Below are 16,080 nucleotides of genomic sequence, written 5' to 3'. Positions count from 1 at the left end.
ATATCTTTCCACCCATGTAATTTATATTTTCTTCGCCTTTGCTTGGTTTCTTTTACGTTGTCGTAGAATAGTCGATTGATCTATACTCTAGCCATCTTTCATTTTTTTGTAATTCATCACCCTTTAAATAGTAAAAATGTCCAGAGAGTTTAGCTAAGTCTTACAAAAGAACGTATGTTATTGAATTTTATTTCTACTGGTGAATTTTACATGATATTTAAAAAAATACCGAAAATTAACCGAACGTACCGATACCGAAGAGAAACCGACATGATTGGGACGGTTTCAAAAAAGTTTAATTTTGGTTATACATAATAGAATAACCGAAAATTTGATACGGTACATATTTTATAAAATAACCAGCCGAACCGAACCACTGACACCCCTTGGATTAGCTATTCCATATGGCTAATCTCATCATTATAGTATAAAATTTATCCAGAAATTAATAGATACATATACTCAAACATGAAATAATATAATTTTAAATTTTATTTTAAAATTATTATCCTTATCCCATATCTCAAACCGTCCCTAAAAGGTTTGAAATAGAAGCCTCTCCATCACCTAACAAAGACAACGTGACAACAAAGAAGGACCAAATTTAGGACATGCCCCCATTTTCTTATTTTATACTTTCCCTTTCCTTTAAGGTTTCTCAATGTTTTATTATTGCCCTTGTCTGTCTAGTGTCTACCACATCATTGTATTATTTTAAAGAGACATATCCAAATTTATCCTTGAACTATTCCAAATTATTTAATTTTTTATATGTATGATTTAAACTTCAAAATCATACCATAACCACTATTTAAAAATTGAATATCGTATCGAATAACAAAATACCAATATCAAAATTTTAGAATTTTTAATTTCGATATGATAGTTCGGTATTTTATCAAAGTATGGGTAGCCCTACTTAAAATATTACATGAAAAAAATATTTATTTCGAAGAAGAGTCTTGGAACAATAGTAGAGTTATAGTTGTATGACCTATAGGTCAAGGAGAATTCGAACCGTGAAATCAGTCACCAATACTTGTAAAAGGATAGACCGCATACATTATATATCCTTGGATTGGATTACGATCCTTACCGAACACTACGTGAACGCAAAATTAAGTTAACGAACTAGAGACTAGAAAATGATATCAAAAGTAAAACTCAATAACTCGTATACGGAGCTGCCTTTTTTCTATTTTGATGTACACCTCCTAACTTGGAAAAAATTCAAATTTTCCTAAAACCAACAACCAAATAATCTCTCACTCAAAATGGCAGTGTTTTTTTTCAAAACAATAAACAATGTCCAACGCATAACAGGCACACACATCTGAATAGCATTTTAGCCCTCTCTTTATTCTTCTCCTTCTTCTCCATTTTCTTCGTCTCAACAATCTCTTTAACCCAAGCACATGTTAACCTCGTAATTTGTGAAAAATCTGCAACCATTGGTCTGTTACCTTGTTCTTAATTTAGCTTAACAAGAAAGCTTCCTGAAACTTCCTTTTCCACAATTTCATTTCACTTAAGGGAAGAAACACAAGCAAAAATTATCAGCTCATAATTCCGGTTGTTTCTCATTATCAGAAATCGAAGATATTTTCGAGGAATCCGAGGTTTATTGCATTTTCTTTTTGATTTGGAATTTTCAGGTTGAAATTTGATGTTCATGTTCGAGAGAACTCCCAAACGTAGGAAAATCTCGAACATGTTTTTGAAATTCCGAATCTAAATCAGGGTTTTTGGATTTGAATGAAACTACATTTTACAACCGAATAAAAATTTCTAAAAGAAGAAAGTTTCTATTTTCCTTTTTTGGAAACCAGATGCAATGTTGTCCGTTTCGGCACCGTCGAGAACACGCAGTTCTCTGGAAGAAATGCTGGAATCACTCAAGCAAAGGGATGAGAATGAGAAGCCCAAAGATATACCACCGGCATTACCGGCCCGACCCAAATTAGCTTCCAGAACTAGGCCTCCTTCTCCTAAGAGAACATTGCCCAATAATACTAAAGAAAATCGCAGTGTTGTTGAATTGGAGAATGGGAGGAAAGAAGAGGTTAAAGGGAAAAGAGGAAATATGTTTGGGGCCAAAAAGGGTAAAGAGATGATAATGGAGTTTAGTGAGTCACCTTATGTTAATTCATTTTCAGTAGAAAAGGAATATAGACAGAGATTTTGGGAAAAAGATGGGGCAAAGCTTGATAATAACAGACTTCCTTATTCACTCCCGAAGTTTCGCGAGGATGAGTGGAATGACAACATCAGTTATTTTATTGAGAAGGTAAAAAAAGGAAATTACTGTAAAGATTGTGTTTTGTGTTCAGTTTTATATACTTTTGTCTGCTTCTTTTGTTGCATTGACATAATGTTGGATTTCTGATAGGATTTAAGTTATTTACATTGACAATCTAATGATATTTTTACACCTTCAGCGTAATTTAACCTGTTATAGTAGGTTACTTACCATTTATTCTAAGTTATGAATCAATACATATTAAGTAGAGTTACCTATAACTACCTTTTAAATGACATGATTGTGTAAATATTCTCTAAACCGTTAGTGCATAGAACTTAATCTCTTTCTGATAATGGGCAGTGGGACAGTCCTTAGAGTTTGAAATAATCTTTTTCGCATGGGAGTTGCTACTGTCATTAATTGACTAGCTCTTATGAATGTAGTCAACGGAACTAACATCATGAACTCGTATAGGACAGAAAGCTCACACAGCAGTGTTAATAGAAATGATTAATATAGCTAACTTCAAGTAGTTTGGCGTTTGGGATTTAGGAGAACTCTAAATGTAAGGTTTGATAAGAGTAATTCTTGTTTGTTTTTTTGCCACGCAGTACAGCTGCATAAGTTCTTGAATGTCTTTTGAAATATCTTTCCGGTCTTTTGTTTCTTGAGCTTACTGCAGTTTACTCGTAAATCTTTGGTGTATGTTTATAAAGTTGACGTTTTTAACTAATTGGCAAGTAGGTAAGAAAAAATTGTGCATCTTCTACTTTCGACTACCATTGTTTGTCTGGTTGTGTTTGGTTTGCTCTTCGGCGGGAAGATTTCACGGATTTTACCTATTGTGCTATAGCTTTTGGGACGATTTTTAAACGTAATTAACGAGTTATGTTTGGTTGAACACACTCAACTTCTAAGCTCTATGTTTCAGAAGCTTCGTGTCTGGTGCCGTCTGAAAAGTAGTCAATGGGAACCAGGACACATACAATCAACTTCTGGAGACAAAGCTTCGGTATTGCTTTCTGATGGCAGTGTGAGTTTACATGTTCTGGCTATTCACTATGATGAACAGTGAAGCTTAAAACAATTGAAATTAAAAAGATGTGTATGTACTTAGACTTTGTCATCCTATAGGTTGTGGCGGTGCCGGTTGGAGAGCTTTTACCTGCAAATCCAGATATTCTTTCCGGCATGGATAATCTCATACAACTTTGTTATCTCAATGAGCCATCAGTTCTTCACAACCTCCAATATAGATATGCTCAGGATAGAATATATGTGCGTACTCTTAAGACGACTCATTGTTTCATTACATGTAAAACTTTATACCTTTTGATTAATGTTTTCTGTTTCCTCTATGCTTACAGACTAAGACGGGTCCTGTTCTAATAGCAGTCAATCCCTTCAAAGAGATCCAATTGTATGGAAACGAACTTGTTACAGCTTACAGGCAGAAACTCTTGGATGATCCTCACATTTATTCTACTGCCGACACTGCCTACAGTCAAATGATGGAAGGTCTTTCTAGTACCAAAGTTCATTCCTGGTCTCTGAAAACTTTAGATGAGAGCAGTCAATTCTTATTTTATTTTTATTTTTTTTGCTTTCGCTGTGTATCTTGCAGATGAAATAAATCAATCCATCATCATAAGGTTGGTTTGAAGTGTCTCATTGTTAGATTTTATATAATCCGATGACAGTAAAGATGTGTTTTTCTAAACTGGTTGAGTAATTGCATGTCTTGGCTGTAATGATCAAATTTACGATAAACCTATGCTTGTATTTCTAAGTGACTAACTTCTCTTCATATCATGTAGTGGGGAAAGTGGATCTGGGAAGACGGAAACAGCAAAATACGCGATTGAATACTTGGCTATGATTAGTGGAGGAAACAATCGGATAGAAAGCGGGGTTCTGCAGACAAGTTGCATATTGGAGGCTTTTGGGAATGCCAAAACTCCTTGGAATAACAACTCCACTCGATTTGTCAGTCTCTACACTTTTTTTTATCTTTTCTGCCCCCCCCCCCCCCCCCCCTTTTTTTTTTTTTGGGAGGGGGGGAGATGGAGCAGATTTTTTATTGGTTATGCCCCTTTTTTTGCACTTGAACTGATAGTTGTCTTGGTGGGTTGCAGGGAAAGTTGATTGAAATTTATTTTAGTGCAGAGGGAGGAATTTGTGGTGCTAATGTACAAACATGTAAGGATGTTTACTAAGTTGAATCTCCTTATAAAATACAACTTGTTGTAATTGTCTTGTTAGCATTGTTTTGGTATCAGTTTCTTGTAATTGTCTTGTAATATTGTTTTGGTCTCATTACTGACTTTTACACATCTTTATGCATGTCTAATATGTTGATGCTAAAATAATGAGCAGCTCTTCTCGAAAAGGTGGGCATATTTCTTCTCTGTGTTCTTCGTTGGATTGTCTTGTTAAATATGTATCTGTTCATCAGAGTCTAAATCTTTTGAAACACGTCTTATTTTGGCAGTCAAGAGTGGTTCAACTGGCTCATGGCGAGAGGTCTTACCATATCTTTTACCAGCTATGTGCTGGGGCTCCATCTGCTTTGAGAGGTTTGTATTTGGATATTGAACCTTTTATTGTAATATCTTTTTGTTACTTATTTTAGCTGTTTGGGCTTCAGAGCTGTTATTGGCTCTAGGTTTTAGTTGTCTCAGTAGGATATGATTGTTCAGTAATTTCTCTATGTAACTTTATTAATATTTTCAAGCCAATGAACCAGCTTCTATTGTTACTGCTGCGTTTTACAACCTTTGAGATGTTTCTCCTCGTATCTTTTCTTAGAACTGAAATTACTATGATACTAAAGGTAACACAGGAGCTATAATTTTTTTTATAAAGTTCTTTTCTTTATTAGAAAACATTAGTTGATGATGGTGATCTTTTGTCTGAATTTGTGACACTGTAATTATAGATATGTATGAGCTTGCAATCACAAGTCTGTGGTTGCTTTGCCTAGATGCTATTGAATGCGGAAAATAATGTGTTATATACTTGGTGCGTGGAAGTTTGAGTCAGAAAGTTTGGAATTTGAACATAAACTAGATGAAGTATAGTTTCTACTATTTTAAAAGCCGAACAACTGTTTCTTGGCTAGATGTGTGATCGAATACTCTACAACTCTGCATGATTTTTGTTTTTGTTTCTCTTTGTTTGAGAGAGGATGTGGGTGTTAAGAAAACAAGTCCTTGGAAGATTTTGCACTTTCACATTCAGAACAGTTATGCGATTCTTTTGTCAGATAAACTTAAGCTGAAAGGTGCTTCAGACTACAACTTTCTCAACCAGAGTGATTGCTTGGTGATCCATGATGTTCATGACGCGAAGAAGTTTCACATGCTTGTGGTGAGCTAAAGGGATCAAATTTATGGTTAATTTAGATTTTATTTTTCTTTCGATTCAAAGTCATGTTGGATCTATTTGTTATTAATTCCTTTCATGCATTCCCTTTTCAGAAAGCCCTAAACACAATGGGGATGTCCGAAAGTGACCAAGAGCATGCTTTTCAGATGGTTGCTGCAGTGCTATGGCTGGGAAACATAACATTCCAAGCAATTAGCAGTGAAAACTATGTTGAAGTTGCACAAAGTGAAGGTGAGCTATATTTGTGAAACACAGTTTTGCCAATTTTGCTCCTCTTGTTTTAATATTTGATTTCTATGCTTATACTTGTGTCATTATTGATCTCTGATGCAATTCTTAGTAGTCAAATGTAGCCTAGACTTCTTAATTTATGAAAGTTCTAGAGTTCCATGAGGTCATACAGTTCTTCAAACTCTTTCACACCAGGAGTCGGACTGCAATGAGAACGGAACGGATAAAGTAGACTGCTTCCAGGATTAAAGTTGGCGATAGGTGCTGTCAGAAGCAACTGTATTACTCTTTATTTATTTTTAAACGAAGAGTATGGTTGACTCTTTAATAATTGGTAATCTGGAAAGATGAATAATTCTTGGTAATTAATAGTATTCCTTGTCAATCATCCCAATATAGTAGCAGTAAGTAAAATATTCCATTGCGAAAGAAGTGGAGCACCTAGCTCGTAACTGTGGGATGCGCGTTTGTATATGCAAGATAGTGAAAGGAGTGCGTATAAAAATTCTCGGTAAGTCTTGCAGACTTCCCTCCAAAAGGTGGGACAGGTCCTTCAGAGAACATGCATTATGTAGCCAAAACATAGTTTCATAAATACATCATTAATAGAAATCATATACATGTGAAAGATCATTTAACTCTTCATATGCAATCGTGGGATTTCAAATCATATGGATTAGCTTAAACATTTAAAGATATTCCTTGAAATCATATCAGTTGTCTGTTGGCCATTTACACTATCAAACTATGCTCACAGGTTCCATAAATCATCATACCTTAAACATTCTTTAAACGTGGGATAATAGTTTGGAAATCTTATTTGAGGGACAACTTATTCCCACAGATCTTTTAACAAATCATACTTTGCTCCCAAGAGTCATACTTCTTATACCTCACGCGCGAGGGCCATACTTTCTCATTATTCACCCCGAGGGCCATGCTTTATCATAATGCAGCTCATATGGCTTCAATATATAACATTTCAATACAACACTTTTGGCCTCATCATGTATCTTATGAATATTTGTACAAATATGGCGTGGGCTTAAGCATGATTATATGATCATTTTCACTAGCACGACCCCTTTTGGCATGATCGATAGATCAAAACATAGATATTTCAGTATTCATTTTCATTTCATTACAATCACCCACCAAATGTATTCCCATCGATCCAATACCTTAAACCAAGTATTTCTCACATTCCATTATATAAAACAACTAATTTGAGCGACATGGAGCATAGATTTGAATTAAGCTTAATGAAAATTTACGGGGCATTAAAAACAAATAATTGTGGGATAATCATGTCTATTCCTTTTACTATTACTGAAAATAGATTCGTATCATCTCTTGTATTTATTACTGTGATACTAGAATAGAAGTATGTATTTCCGTTGTCCCATTGCAGTATCCCCTTATTTTACTTCCCTTCTTCACTTTTATTCAAGTAATTTTTCCGTTAAGATGCTCAATTTGGAACCATCCCCATGCCATGCTCTAAAAAGGATGATCAATGGTTATTTTGTTTAGCACACAAAAGAAAAGAAGATTCACAAACACGGAGATGTTCAGTATTCATAAATTACTATAAGGAGGATGAAAGAGTGTAGATAACATGTTTAGGTTTGTGCACTCTTTCAAGAGGGCAAAGCAGTCAATCTGAAATTACTGCTTTGCCCTGTAGCCTATCTGAAATTTCTTTCTATCTGAAATTTCTTTGTCTGGTCAAATATTACAATGTTGTTTCTCCTTTGAGTAGGAGACAGTGTGTCATGTTTTGTTATTGTCAGTTTTGCTACTATTTCCTGCACTTGTTTTTTTAACTGCAAATGAAATCTTTTCTAATCATCTCTCTTTGTACGCGAAGATTTTGAATTATGCCCAATTGTGCGAGTTTCCTGATACAGTGTTATATGTTATATCTATGATTATCTGGCAGCGCTAAAGCTAACCTGTTTGGTATTTCACCATCTCTAATATTGCAGCCGTTATAAATGCTGCTAGCTTGTTGGGCTGTAGTGCCAATGACTTCATGCTAGCTTTATCAACCAGGAGAATGCAAACTGGCAAGGATAAGGTTGTCAAGAGTTTAACCATGCAGCAGGTAAGTTACTTGGTTATATAGGTTCTCCTACAGATTCTCTCTGACATTTTCATCCTCACATTTGCCGTAATATGCAACAAGTGTGTTACTTTTGCGTATTATGAATACGGCACTCCTACCTTTTCTCTTAAGAACCATAAAAAATGATTTTAACTTTGGTTCAGGCAATTGATACAAGAGATGCATTGGCGAAGTTCATCTATGCAAACCTTTTTGACTGGATAGTGGATAAAATTAATAAATCTCTTGCAATGGGTAAAGAAAAGACTGCTAGAACCATAAATATCGTAGATATTTATGGCTTCGAATCATTTGAGGTAAATTGATTTTGAAGATGTTGTTGCTATTGTACCACATAAAAGTATATCTGTTGTCTCACTTGCCGTTCTTCCTATTCAGAAAAATAGCTTTGAACAACTTTGCATAAACTATGCAAATGAGAGGCTCCAGCAGCATTTCAACCGACATCTGTTCAAACTTGAGCAAGAAGTAAGAACATTAGCATGTTTTGTAGTTACTGACTTCTTATTTCTTCATGCCCTTTTTTTGGGATATGGTTCTTATTTCTTCATTCCTTTCAGCTACTCAGTTCTTTAAACTTAGATAGGAAAACAAAGAACAATGCTTTTTGCTGACTTTGCATCAGTTAGCTATAGTATGAGTGAAGCTTTTTCCTTGTAAAAAATGAGTGAACTTTTCGTGAGAACTGGAGTGAGAAGGTCCGAGCACATATTTTAGGACCTCGGTTGCTGTCTGCAAATGTTGTTGAAGTTGTGCAGATGAAAGAAATATCATTATCAGACACTTTTCTCTTTGTATTTGTGGATATCTGAGCTTTATTCAGACAACTGTGGATATTTATTACAGCTTATGTTGGATACTGACGCCAAAACTGATGTACTTTAATTCAGGAATATGAATTGGATGGAATTGATTGGACAAAAGTAGATTTTCAAGACAACCAAGAGTGCTTGGATCTTTTTGAGAAGGTATTTGTGCATTTTGGTTCTTTTCTTCCACTCATTTTGCATTCAGGAATACTCATAGTCTGTGCAAAATTTCATCACTTTGGATTACACTTTTAACACTTCAGCATAACACAGACATAATCTTGTTTTGTTTTCCCTTGTAGTATTCTTTCTCTTTCTCATATTCAATTGTCGATTTGGATAAGAAGAGACACTACCTCATTCGAATTATCACAATTTTGATGGACATCATTTACAAACATACTTACATGCACACGCAGACACCCACCATATGTTCATATTGTAGAAATACTTCTCGACAGTGAAGTTGAAAATGCAAAATATCCAGTACACAGTGTAATTATATATCATATCTTGATCTGTGGATTCCAATGATGCCTTTTGCAGAAATCCATCGGGCTGATATCTTTATTGGATGAAGAGTCAAATTTTCATAAAGCGACTGACTTGACCTTTGCCAATAAGCTTAAGCAGCACCTGAAAGCTAACCCTTGCTATATAGGAGATAGAGAAGAATTTGGCATTCACCATTATGCTGGAGAGGTCAGTTTCTTTTCGAAATGTATCCCTTTTGGTGTCAAAACTTGTGCCATATGATGTCCTTTTAGATGTGAAGTGGCGATTTCCTTGAACTGAGACTCTTGTGAGACAATTAAGGTTTGGGATCTGATACATTAGAATTTGCTCATGGACAATAGTTGATGTTTCAATTAATAAAGATCAATAAGCTTCTTTCTAGTATATCTAATATTCGTTACTCGCTTTAATAGTTCTGTTTTGACCATCATAAAGTTTAATTTTATCTTTTTAGGTCATCTATGACACAAGTGGCTTCTTGGAGAAGAATAGAGATACGGTGCACTCTGACGTTATTCAGCTACTTTCGTCAAGCAGTGAACACTTACCCAAGTCGTTTGCCTCCTCTTTTGCTAATCAGTCTGCAGATTTTCAGAAGCAAACAGTTGCTACTAAATTTAAGGTAGTTATGTCATTTTCTTAATTCCTTATAAAACTAGATGTGCTGGTAAAAACGTTTATAAATTTCTTTTGAGAAAATAACAATTTTTATTCTGATGCTATAAGAAATACCTAATGCTGCCTTTATCAAAATCTTGCAGGACCTATTGTTCAAATTGATGCAGCAGTTGGAAAGTACTGCGCCACACTTTGTTTGTTGCATAAAACCGAACAATAAGCAGGTTCCTGGCATGTACAATAATGATCTTGTCTTTGAGCAGCTCAGGTGCTCTGGTCTTCTTGACATTGCTAGGATCTCTAGATCTGGGTATCCTACTAGGATGACACATCAAGAATTCTCTAAAAGGTGAATTATGTGCTCCTTTCTTTGCTGCTGAATTTCCCTTTTGGATGCTTTATAACTTATACAAATGTGGTTATTTAGGTATGGTGTCCTTCTTCCGCAAGTTCATGAATCCAAAGATCCCTTAAGCATGTCAGTTGCCATTCTGCGGCAATTTGATATCCTTCCCGAAATGTACCAAGTTGGGTATACAAAGTTATATTTCCGGGCAGGACAGGTAAGTTTGTTGCTTTTTCGTAGTTTCTTAAGTGTACCTATGTTTTCTTTTATCACGAAAAATAATTTGGATTGCCATTAATCATTGAAGCAGATACCTTGTAACTTATTTAATCATTACTACTATAGAATTAAGCAAATAAAAATGTAACGTGTCTTAAAATTTGGTTACATCATGAAGAGAATTTCAGATTTAAGAAGCATATTTGACTTCGAATATTTCTGCAATTAGTCCTGTTATAGTAATCTAATGAGAAATGAAGATAAATATGCTAATAATTTTCCTATGATAAGTATGGCTAATTTGGACTTCTAGTGAGGCAATGGTTGTGCACGTTATTAAAGAATCAATTTCCTGGTGTATCGATTTTCTGAACTTCTTTCTCGGTGACTTGTAGATTGCTGCACTGGAGGATGTGAGAAAACAAGTTTTGCAAGGCACTCTTGAGGTACCGAAGTGCTACAGTGGTCATTGTGCTCGTCGTCACTTCCATGAGCTCGAAGGAGTCATCATCATACTCCAGTCATGTAAGGCAAAATGTTTTGCAGCAGTTTTAATTTTGAGAATGTTGATCAACCTTCGAAGAAGCTATTTATGAACAGAATTTTCTCAAGCCAGTTTTGTTTGTATATGATTTTGTTTGTTTTAAGTAGTTAGTATATGACTTAAAGTTCTTGAGCAACCAGGGATTCCATATCCAAGCTCTTTTCTCTCATTTCTTTCTTCCTTTCTTTTTTAGTGGAAATATGTCACACTGCTGAAAGTTCTTAAAGTGATTAACGACATGAAATATTGTGGAACTTTTAAGTCAAGGTTATTATTCTTGGAGGTATGATGTCAAAATATTTTCTTGTAGTCGTTCGTGGTGAAATTGCTAGAAGGCAGTATAATGCATCTCTGGAGTCGAAACGAAAGGCTGCTAACAAAGAAAACGACAAGCAGCTGGTGGCTGTTGTGCAGATACAATCAGGTAAAGTTTTTTCTTTGGCGACTATGATTATGAAATGAAATATGGGTTTATATGCCTTGCTTTTCTTTTATTGCAGCAATTCGTTGCTGGTTGGCACAGAGGCATCTTAATCAGCTGCAGAGTTTGAAAAAGTTAAACCAAGACAGAGAAAAACAAGGCAGAAAGACGTCGGAGGTGAAGGTACCGTATTTGATAGAGAATGGTGGATATCTTCATACGCAAGCTCTCGTCCGTCAACTTCTGTTATCTAGAGGGACCTTAGCATGGAATGATTTATCTTTCTTCTAAAAGCTTTTTCATAAATACTATTGTAATTTTTCTTTTTTCTTCGTTCAGAATTGTAGTGTCTGCTTCAGGATTAATATCTTTAAGAATTTGGTGGCCTGTTGCGTGAAGCCAGTTTTAGGTATCTTTCCCCCCCTTTTTTTGACAAGCAAATCCAATTAAAGGTGTTCTGCTACTTTTCTGATATGAGGAATGAGAAAATGTTTCATAGTCTCCTTTCTCTAGACAATGAAATGCTCAGTCTTGAAATCGCTGAGAGTTTGATTCTTTAATTAGAAGGTAAAGAAGTGAGAAAATATGAGTCTTTTTCAATGGATAGGAAGGCCCTTTTTTGGTTTAGATGTTAATCCTATTGCCCAATCTGCAGCACCAAAGAAAAAACAATCACTTAGCAGCCCAAAAGGAAAGAATTAGGACAGTAGGTCAAGAGTATTTAATGGAGCCCACCCCTTTTCTCTACCTTATAATTCAATTTCTCTTTTCTCTGTTCTAATTGCCCATGGCTGTCACTTTGACAGCTGAAAGCAAGGTTGATTCTGTACTAAGCTTAAATCTTTTTATCTCAGCAGGACTTCCCTGCAGAAATTTTACCTTCTGTTGTAGAAGACTTCGAAAGGCGCGTTATGGTGGCTGAGGCATCCCTTGACGAGAAGGACAAGGAAAATGCTGCCCTAAAGGAGCAAGTAAACCAATTGGAGGCCCGATGGTCAGATTATGAGGTCAGGATGAGGTCGATGGAGGAGATGTGGCAAAAGCAAATGGTGTCTTTGCAGGTTTGTAATATCTCCAAATCCATGTGATAATATAGTATAATTCTATACACGAAGCAGAATTTTTTGTTGTTGCATTTCCTTCCATTTGAAGAAAAAGTTTGTGAGATGAAACTGCGGAATGAGACTGATAAAATCCTTTTGAAAGTTATTTTGATGCAATTAATGTGCATGTAGTCATTACGCTTCTAGCGCATTGAAGAAGCATATTTTCTTTCCCCACGACGGGAGAAGCAATTGTTAGAGTAAAGAAAAATAAATCTTTATCAATGTAGGAAGAATTGTTTTTTCTACCATGGATGTGTACGTGGTTGATATTATTTTAATTTGCTTTCAGAAAAGGAGTTTAGGTTTATGCTCTTCTATATACATGAATGTTTAAATTGCCAACTATCTTATATATCAAATGCTTCGCTATGCAGGCAAGTCTGGCTGCTGCCAAGAAGAGTCTCGGTGTTGACAATCCAGCCGGTCACCCTGGAAAACGTGAAGGTTCCCAATCTCCTTGCGGTTATGATTCTGAAGACACAACAACTATGGGCACTCACACTCCTGGGGGCAGCACTCCTATCGAATTTGCTAGCAACGGTGTAGATTTTGGAGGTATTAGAGAGAATAATGGCGGTTTATGTGTAGTCAATTACCTTAACAGGGAGTTTGAACTACGGAGACAAAATTTTGATGACGAAGCCATGGCAATTGCTCAGTTGAAGTCAGAGCAGTTACATTCAACTAATCCTGCAGAAGATTTTCGAAGACTGAGACATAGGTTTGAGGAATGGAAGAAAGATTACAAGGCCCGGTTAAAGGAGACAAAGGCAAAGGTACACAAGCTTAGTTATTCAGAAGCAGAAAAAACTCGTAGAAATTGGTGGGGAAAGAAGAGCAAAAGATAGTAACTCTACATAATTCTTCTTCTTCTTCTTCTTCTTCTTCTTCTTCTTCTTTTGTGTGTGAAAATGTATAGTTGAAAGTAATTTTCCCAACTATGGGTGTCTTAGTGTAGCAGAACTAGTCGAGACTGGGGAATGTAGCGTGCTCCGAAAGGATCCACTCTGATCCATCTGTTTGTGAATAGCTTGTTGTAGACTATGTTAGGTTCTCAACATACATATATGTTGGAGTTAGTTCGAAAACAGACTAGAAATTTCCTAGTCCATAGATTTTTATGCCTAAGTGTTGCAGCAGTTGTGATAGATTGTTTGCAATTGCAGAAGAATGATTACTAATTTTTTATAACTTAATGAGTGACAAAACATGATTGCATTTTACTTATTAGATATACATTTCTGGACTGATTAATCCTAGCTGTTTTAAGAATATCGTTATAAGTGGAATTACCTGTATATATACTGCTCACATCCCTAATTGCCTTCTCCATTCAACAAAATGAAAATAATCATGTCAAATTTCAGCTTGGTCATAAACCATTGTGGAGCTGTCATAATTAGAGTTGTTGGACTTAAAAGTAACAAAAGTTTCATATGATAAACACCAGCTTCTGGACTTTATTTGATAGGATAAGCTGCCCATTCAAGATTGAATGTTCTTGCTACTTTTCCCTTGTCCTTTCCTTTTTTGCTGTTACAAACAAAGAAGAGACTCCATTGTTGAGATTAGGAAGCACATAACCATCTTTTTTTCTTTAGACAGAATAGCATATAATCTGTTGTTTCAATTTATATGATGTTTGACTTGACATGCAGTTTAAGAAACAAAAAAGGAAGATTTTGGAAAATTATAGTCTTAAAGGCAACAACAACAACAAATCCAGTATATTCTCACAAGTGGGGTCTGAGGAGGATAACGTGTACGCATACCTTAACTCTACCATAAAAAAGGCAGAGAGGTTGTTTCCGGTAGACCCTCGGCTCAGGAAAAATAAAGGGAAGGGGCAATGACAATGACAAGCAAAAACCAATCAGAAAACCAAGCCAAAACTAATACTAGGTAGTGCAATAGAAAACCGAAACGAAGGCAATAACAAGTAATAACAGAAGTCTAAAAATACAAAAATACACTAAATGATGTACTAAAACTACTGTAACAAACAATGACGAAGCTCGGCTACCTAAACATCTATCCTAATTCTCAATATCCACCCCTTCCTATCCATGGTCATGTCCTCACTAAGCTATACTGGAGCAACACCTTATCTTATATGTCTATAGAAGCTTCTCTTCTCATTAACAACTTGTTTGAATGGTTGTTACCTATTGTATTGTATCGTATTGTTACTTTAAACGGAAAAGGGTAAAAAATGCACTTGAACTATTTGAAATAGCTCAAAAATGCCCTTAGTTTGTTTTTGGTACTAAAAATATCCTTGCTGTCTATATTTTGGACCAAAATGCCCTTAAACTGTTAGTCTTGCCATTGAAGGTGACATGGCAATCCACCTAAGCAATCCAGCATGGCAAAATTATTTTTCCAAAATTTTTAAAAAAATACAAAATCAACACTTATTCCGAAAAAAGTAAAAAAAATTTCGGACGGCAAAAATATTTTTCAGGAAATTTTTTACTTTTTTCGGAATAAGTGTTGATTTTGTATTTTAATAAAAATTTCCGAAATAAATAATTTTTCCGGAAATTTTTTACTTTTTTGGAATAAGTGTTGATTTTGTATTTTAATAAAAATTTCCGAAAAAAATAATTTTTCCGAAATTTTTTTACTTTTTTCGGAATAAGTGTTGATTGTGTATTTTTTAAAAAAATCCGTAAAATTAATTTTTCCGAAAAAATAATTTTGCCATGTTGGATTGCTTAGGTGGATGGCTATGTAAGCAAATCTAACCTAGTTGGACTGCCATGTCACCTTCAATGGCAATACTAACTGTTTAAGGGCATTTGTGATCCAAAATATAGACGACAGGGATATATTTTGGCCCTTTTTGAGCCAAACAAACGGAGGACATTTTTGAGCTATTTCAAATAGTTCAAGGATATTTTTGGCCTTTTTACGTACTTTAAATGTAATGTTTGTTTTGATTGTTATTTAAATTTTATTAAATCGTATTGTTAAATTCGTCGACGAAAAGTGTCACTTTATGTAACGACGGATTTGGTGTGGTGACGTCGTTACCTTTGAGTTTTTTCTCTCATCTTGTCTTCCTACTATTAAATAATTATATTTTATCCTTTATTCTACTTTTTATATAATATTTCTACGTCATATCCTATTATTTCTTAGCAATATTGCAAGTCTATTTTTCGTATTGACATCATGAAACCACAACAAATGATACAATCTATGCAAACGTTGTATTCATCAAACAATACAATACATTATGAAACCCTAGTAAATGATACGAAATGGAACAACCATCCAAATAAGGTGTAAGTGTAAAATGAAAAGTTTTGTTCCCAAATAAGATAAAATTGATAAAAGAAATAAAATGCGGTGAACGTGGATCGAACACGTGACCTTCAGATCTTCAGTCTGACGCTCTCCCAACTGAGCTATCCCCGCTTTGTCCTTCGTCTGATAAAGTAATAGTAAATATATAAGATCAAATAATAACTGCAAAATACGAGGACCGTATTGCAATATTAGGACATT

The 16,080-nt window shown here is 35.1% G+C and overlaps 1 protein-coding gene and 1 non-coding gene across 9 annotated transcripts; one reads left to right on the top strand and one right to left on the bottom strand.

The window, feature by feature from the left end:
* Nucleotides 1-1,316: 1,316 nt before the first annotated feature.
* LOC107830904 (myosin-2) lies at nucleotides 1,317-13,775 on the top strand. Of its 8 annotated transcripts, none has more exons than XR_012697494.1 (25): nucleotides 1,322-1,619; nucleotides 1,830-2,287; nucleotides 3,174-3,275; nucleotides 3,377-3,520; nucleotides 3,610-3,760; nucleotides 3,867-3,894; nucleotides 4,060-4,228; nucleotides 4,378-4,449; nucleotides 4,734-4,818; nucleotides 5,508-5,611; nucleotides 5,722-5,860; nucleotides 7,849-7,967; nucleotides 8,132-8,284; nucleotides 8,367-8,456; nucleotides 8,879-8,956; nucleotides 9,344-9,499; nucleotides 9,768-9,935; nucleotides 10,075-10,280; nucleotides 10,359-10,494; nucleotides 10,892-11,021; nucleotides 11,351-11,464; nucleotides 11,541-11,644; nucleotides 11,801-11,870; nucleotides 12,316-12,522; nucleotides 12,942-13,775. XR_012697494.1 is itself a non-coding variant. In XM_016658583.2 (25 exons), exons 2-25 carry the CDS (start codon nucleotides 1,835-1,837, stop codon nucleotides 13,413-13,415), a joined length of 3,588 nt encoding a protein of 1,195 aa, XP_016514069.2. In that variant the 5' UTR covers nucleotides 1,322-1,619; nucleotides 1,830-1,834; the 3' UTR covers nucleotides 13,416-13,775. The 8 variants fall into 8 exon arrangements, 5 of the variants coding, with proteins under 5 accessions (XP_075083162.1, XP_016514069.2, XP_016514071.2 ...); XR_012697493.1 differs by adding an exon at nucleotides 4,619-4,632 and having other exon boundaries at nucleotides 1,322-2,287; nucleotides 4,378-4,441; nucleotides 12,319-12,522; XR_012697492.1 differs by adding an exon at nucleotides 4,619-4,632 and having other exon boundaries at nucleotides 1,322-2,287; nucleotides 4,378-4,441.
* A 2,142-nt stretch (nucleotides 13,776-15,917) lies between these two features.
* TRNAF-GAA (transfer RNA phenylalanine (anticodon GAA)) lies at nucleotides 15,918-15,990 on the bottom strand. The gene has a single exon. It is a non-coding gene; the product is annotated as a tRNA-Phe (tRNA).
* Between the last annotated feature and the right edge of the window lie 90 nt (nucleotides 15,991-16,080).

Source organism: Nicotiana tabacum, chromosome 12 (genome assembly GCF_000715075.1).
Source record: "Nicotiana tabacum cultivar K326 chromosome 12, ASM71507v2, whole genome shotgun sequence".
Classification (NCBI taxonomy): Eukaryota; Viridiplantae; Streptophyta; class Magnoliopsida; order Solanales; family Solanaceae; genus Nicotiana; species Nicotiana tabacum.
The sequence above is the reverse complement of the archived record's forward strand: the minus strand, read 5'-3'. Positions and strand labels throughout refer to the sequence as shown.

Bases quoted from the DNA above. Each gene is read 5' to 3' on its own strand.
- LOC107830904 (XM_016658583.2), top strand. From the start codon at position 1,835: ATGTTGTCCGTTTCGGCACCGTCGAGAACACGCAGTTCTCTGGAAGAA. The intron at 10,281-10,358 runs GTGAATTATGTG...GTGGTTATTTAG, and splicing joins CATCAAGAATTCTCTAAAAG to GTATGGTGTCCTTCTTCCGC. The intron at 10,495-10,891 runs GTAAGTTTGTTG...GGTGACTTGTAG, and splicing joins TATATTTCCGGGCAGGACAG to ATTGCTGCACTGGAGGATGT.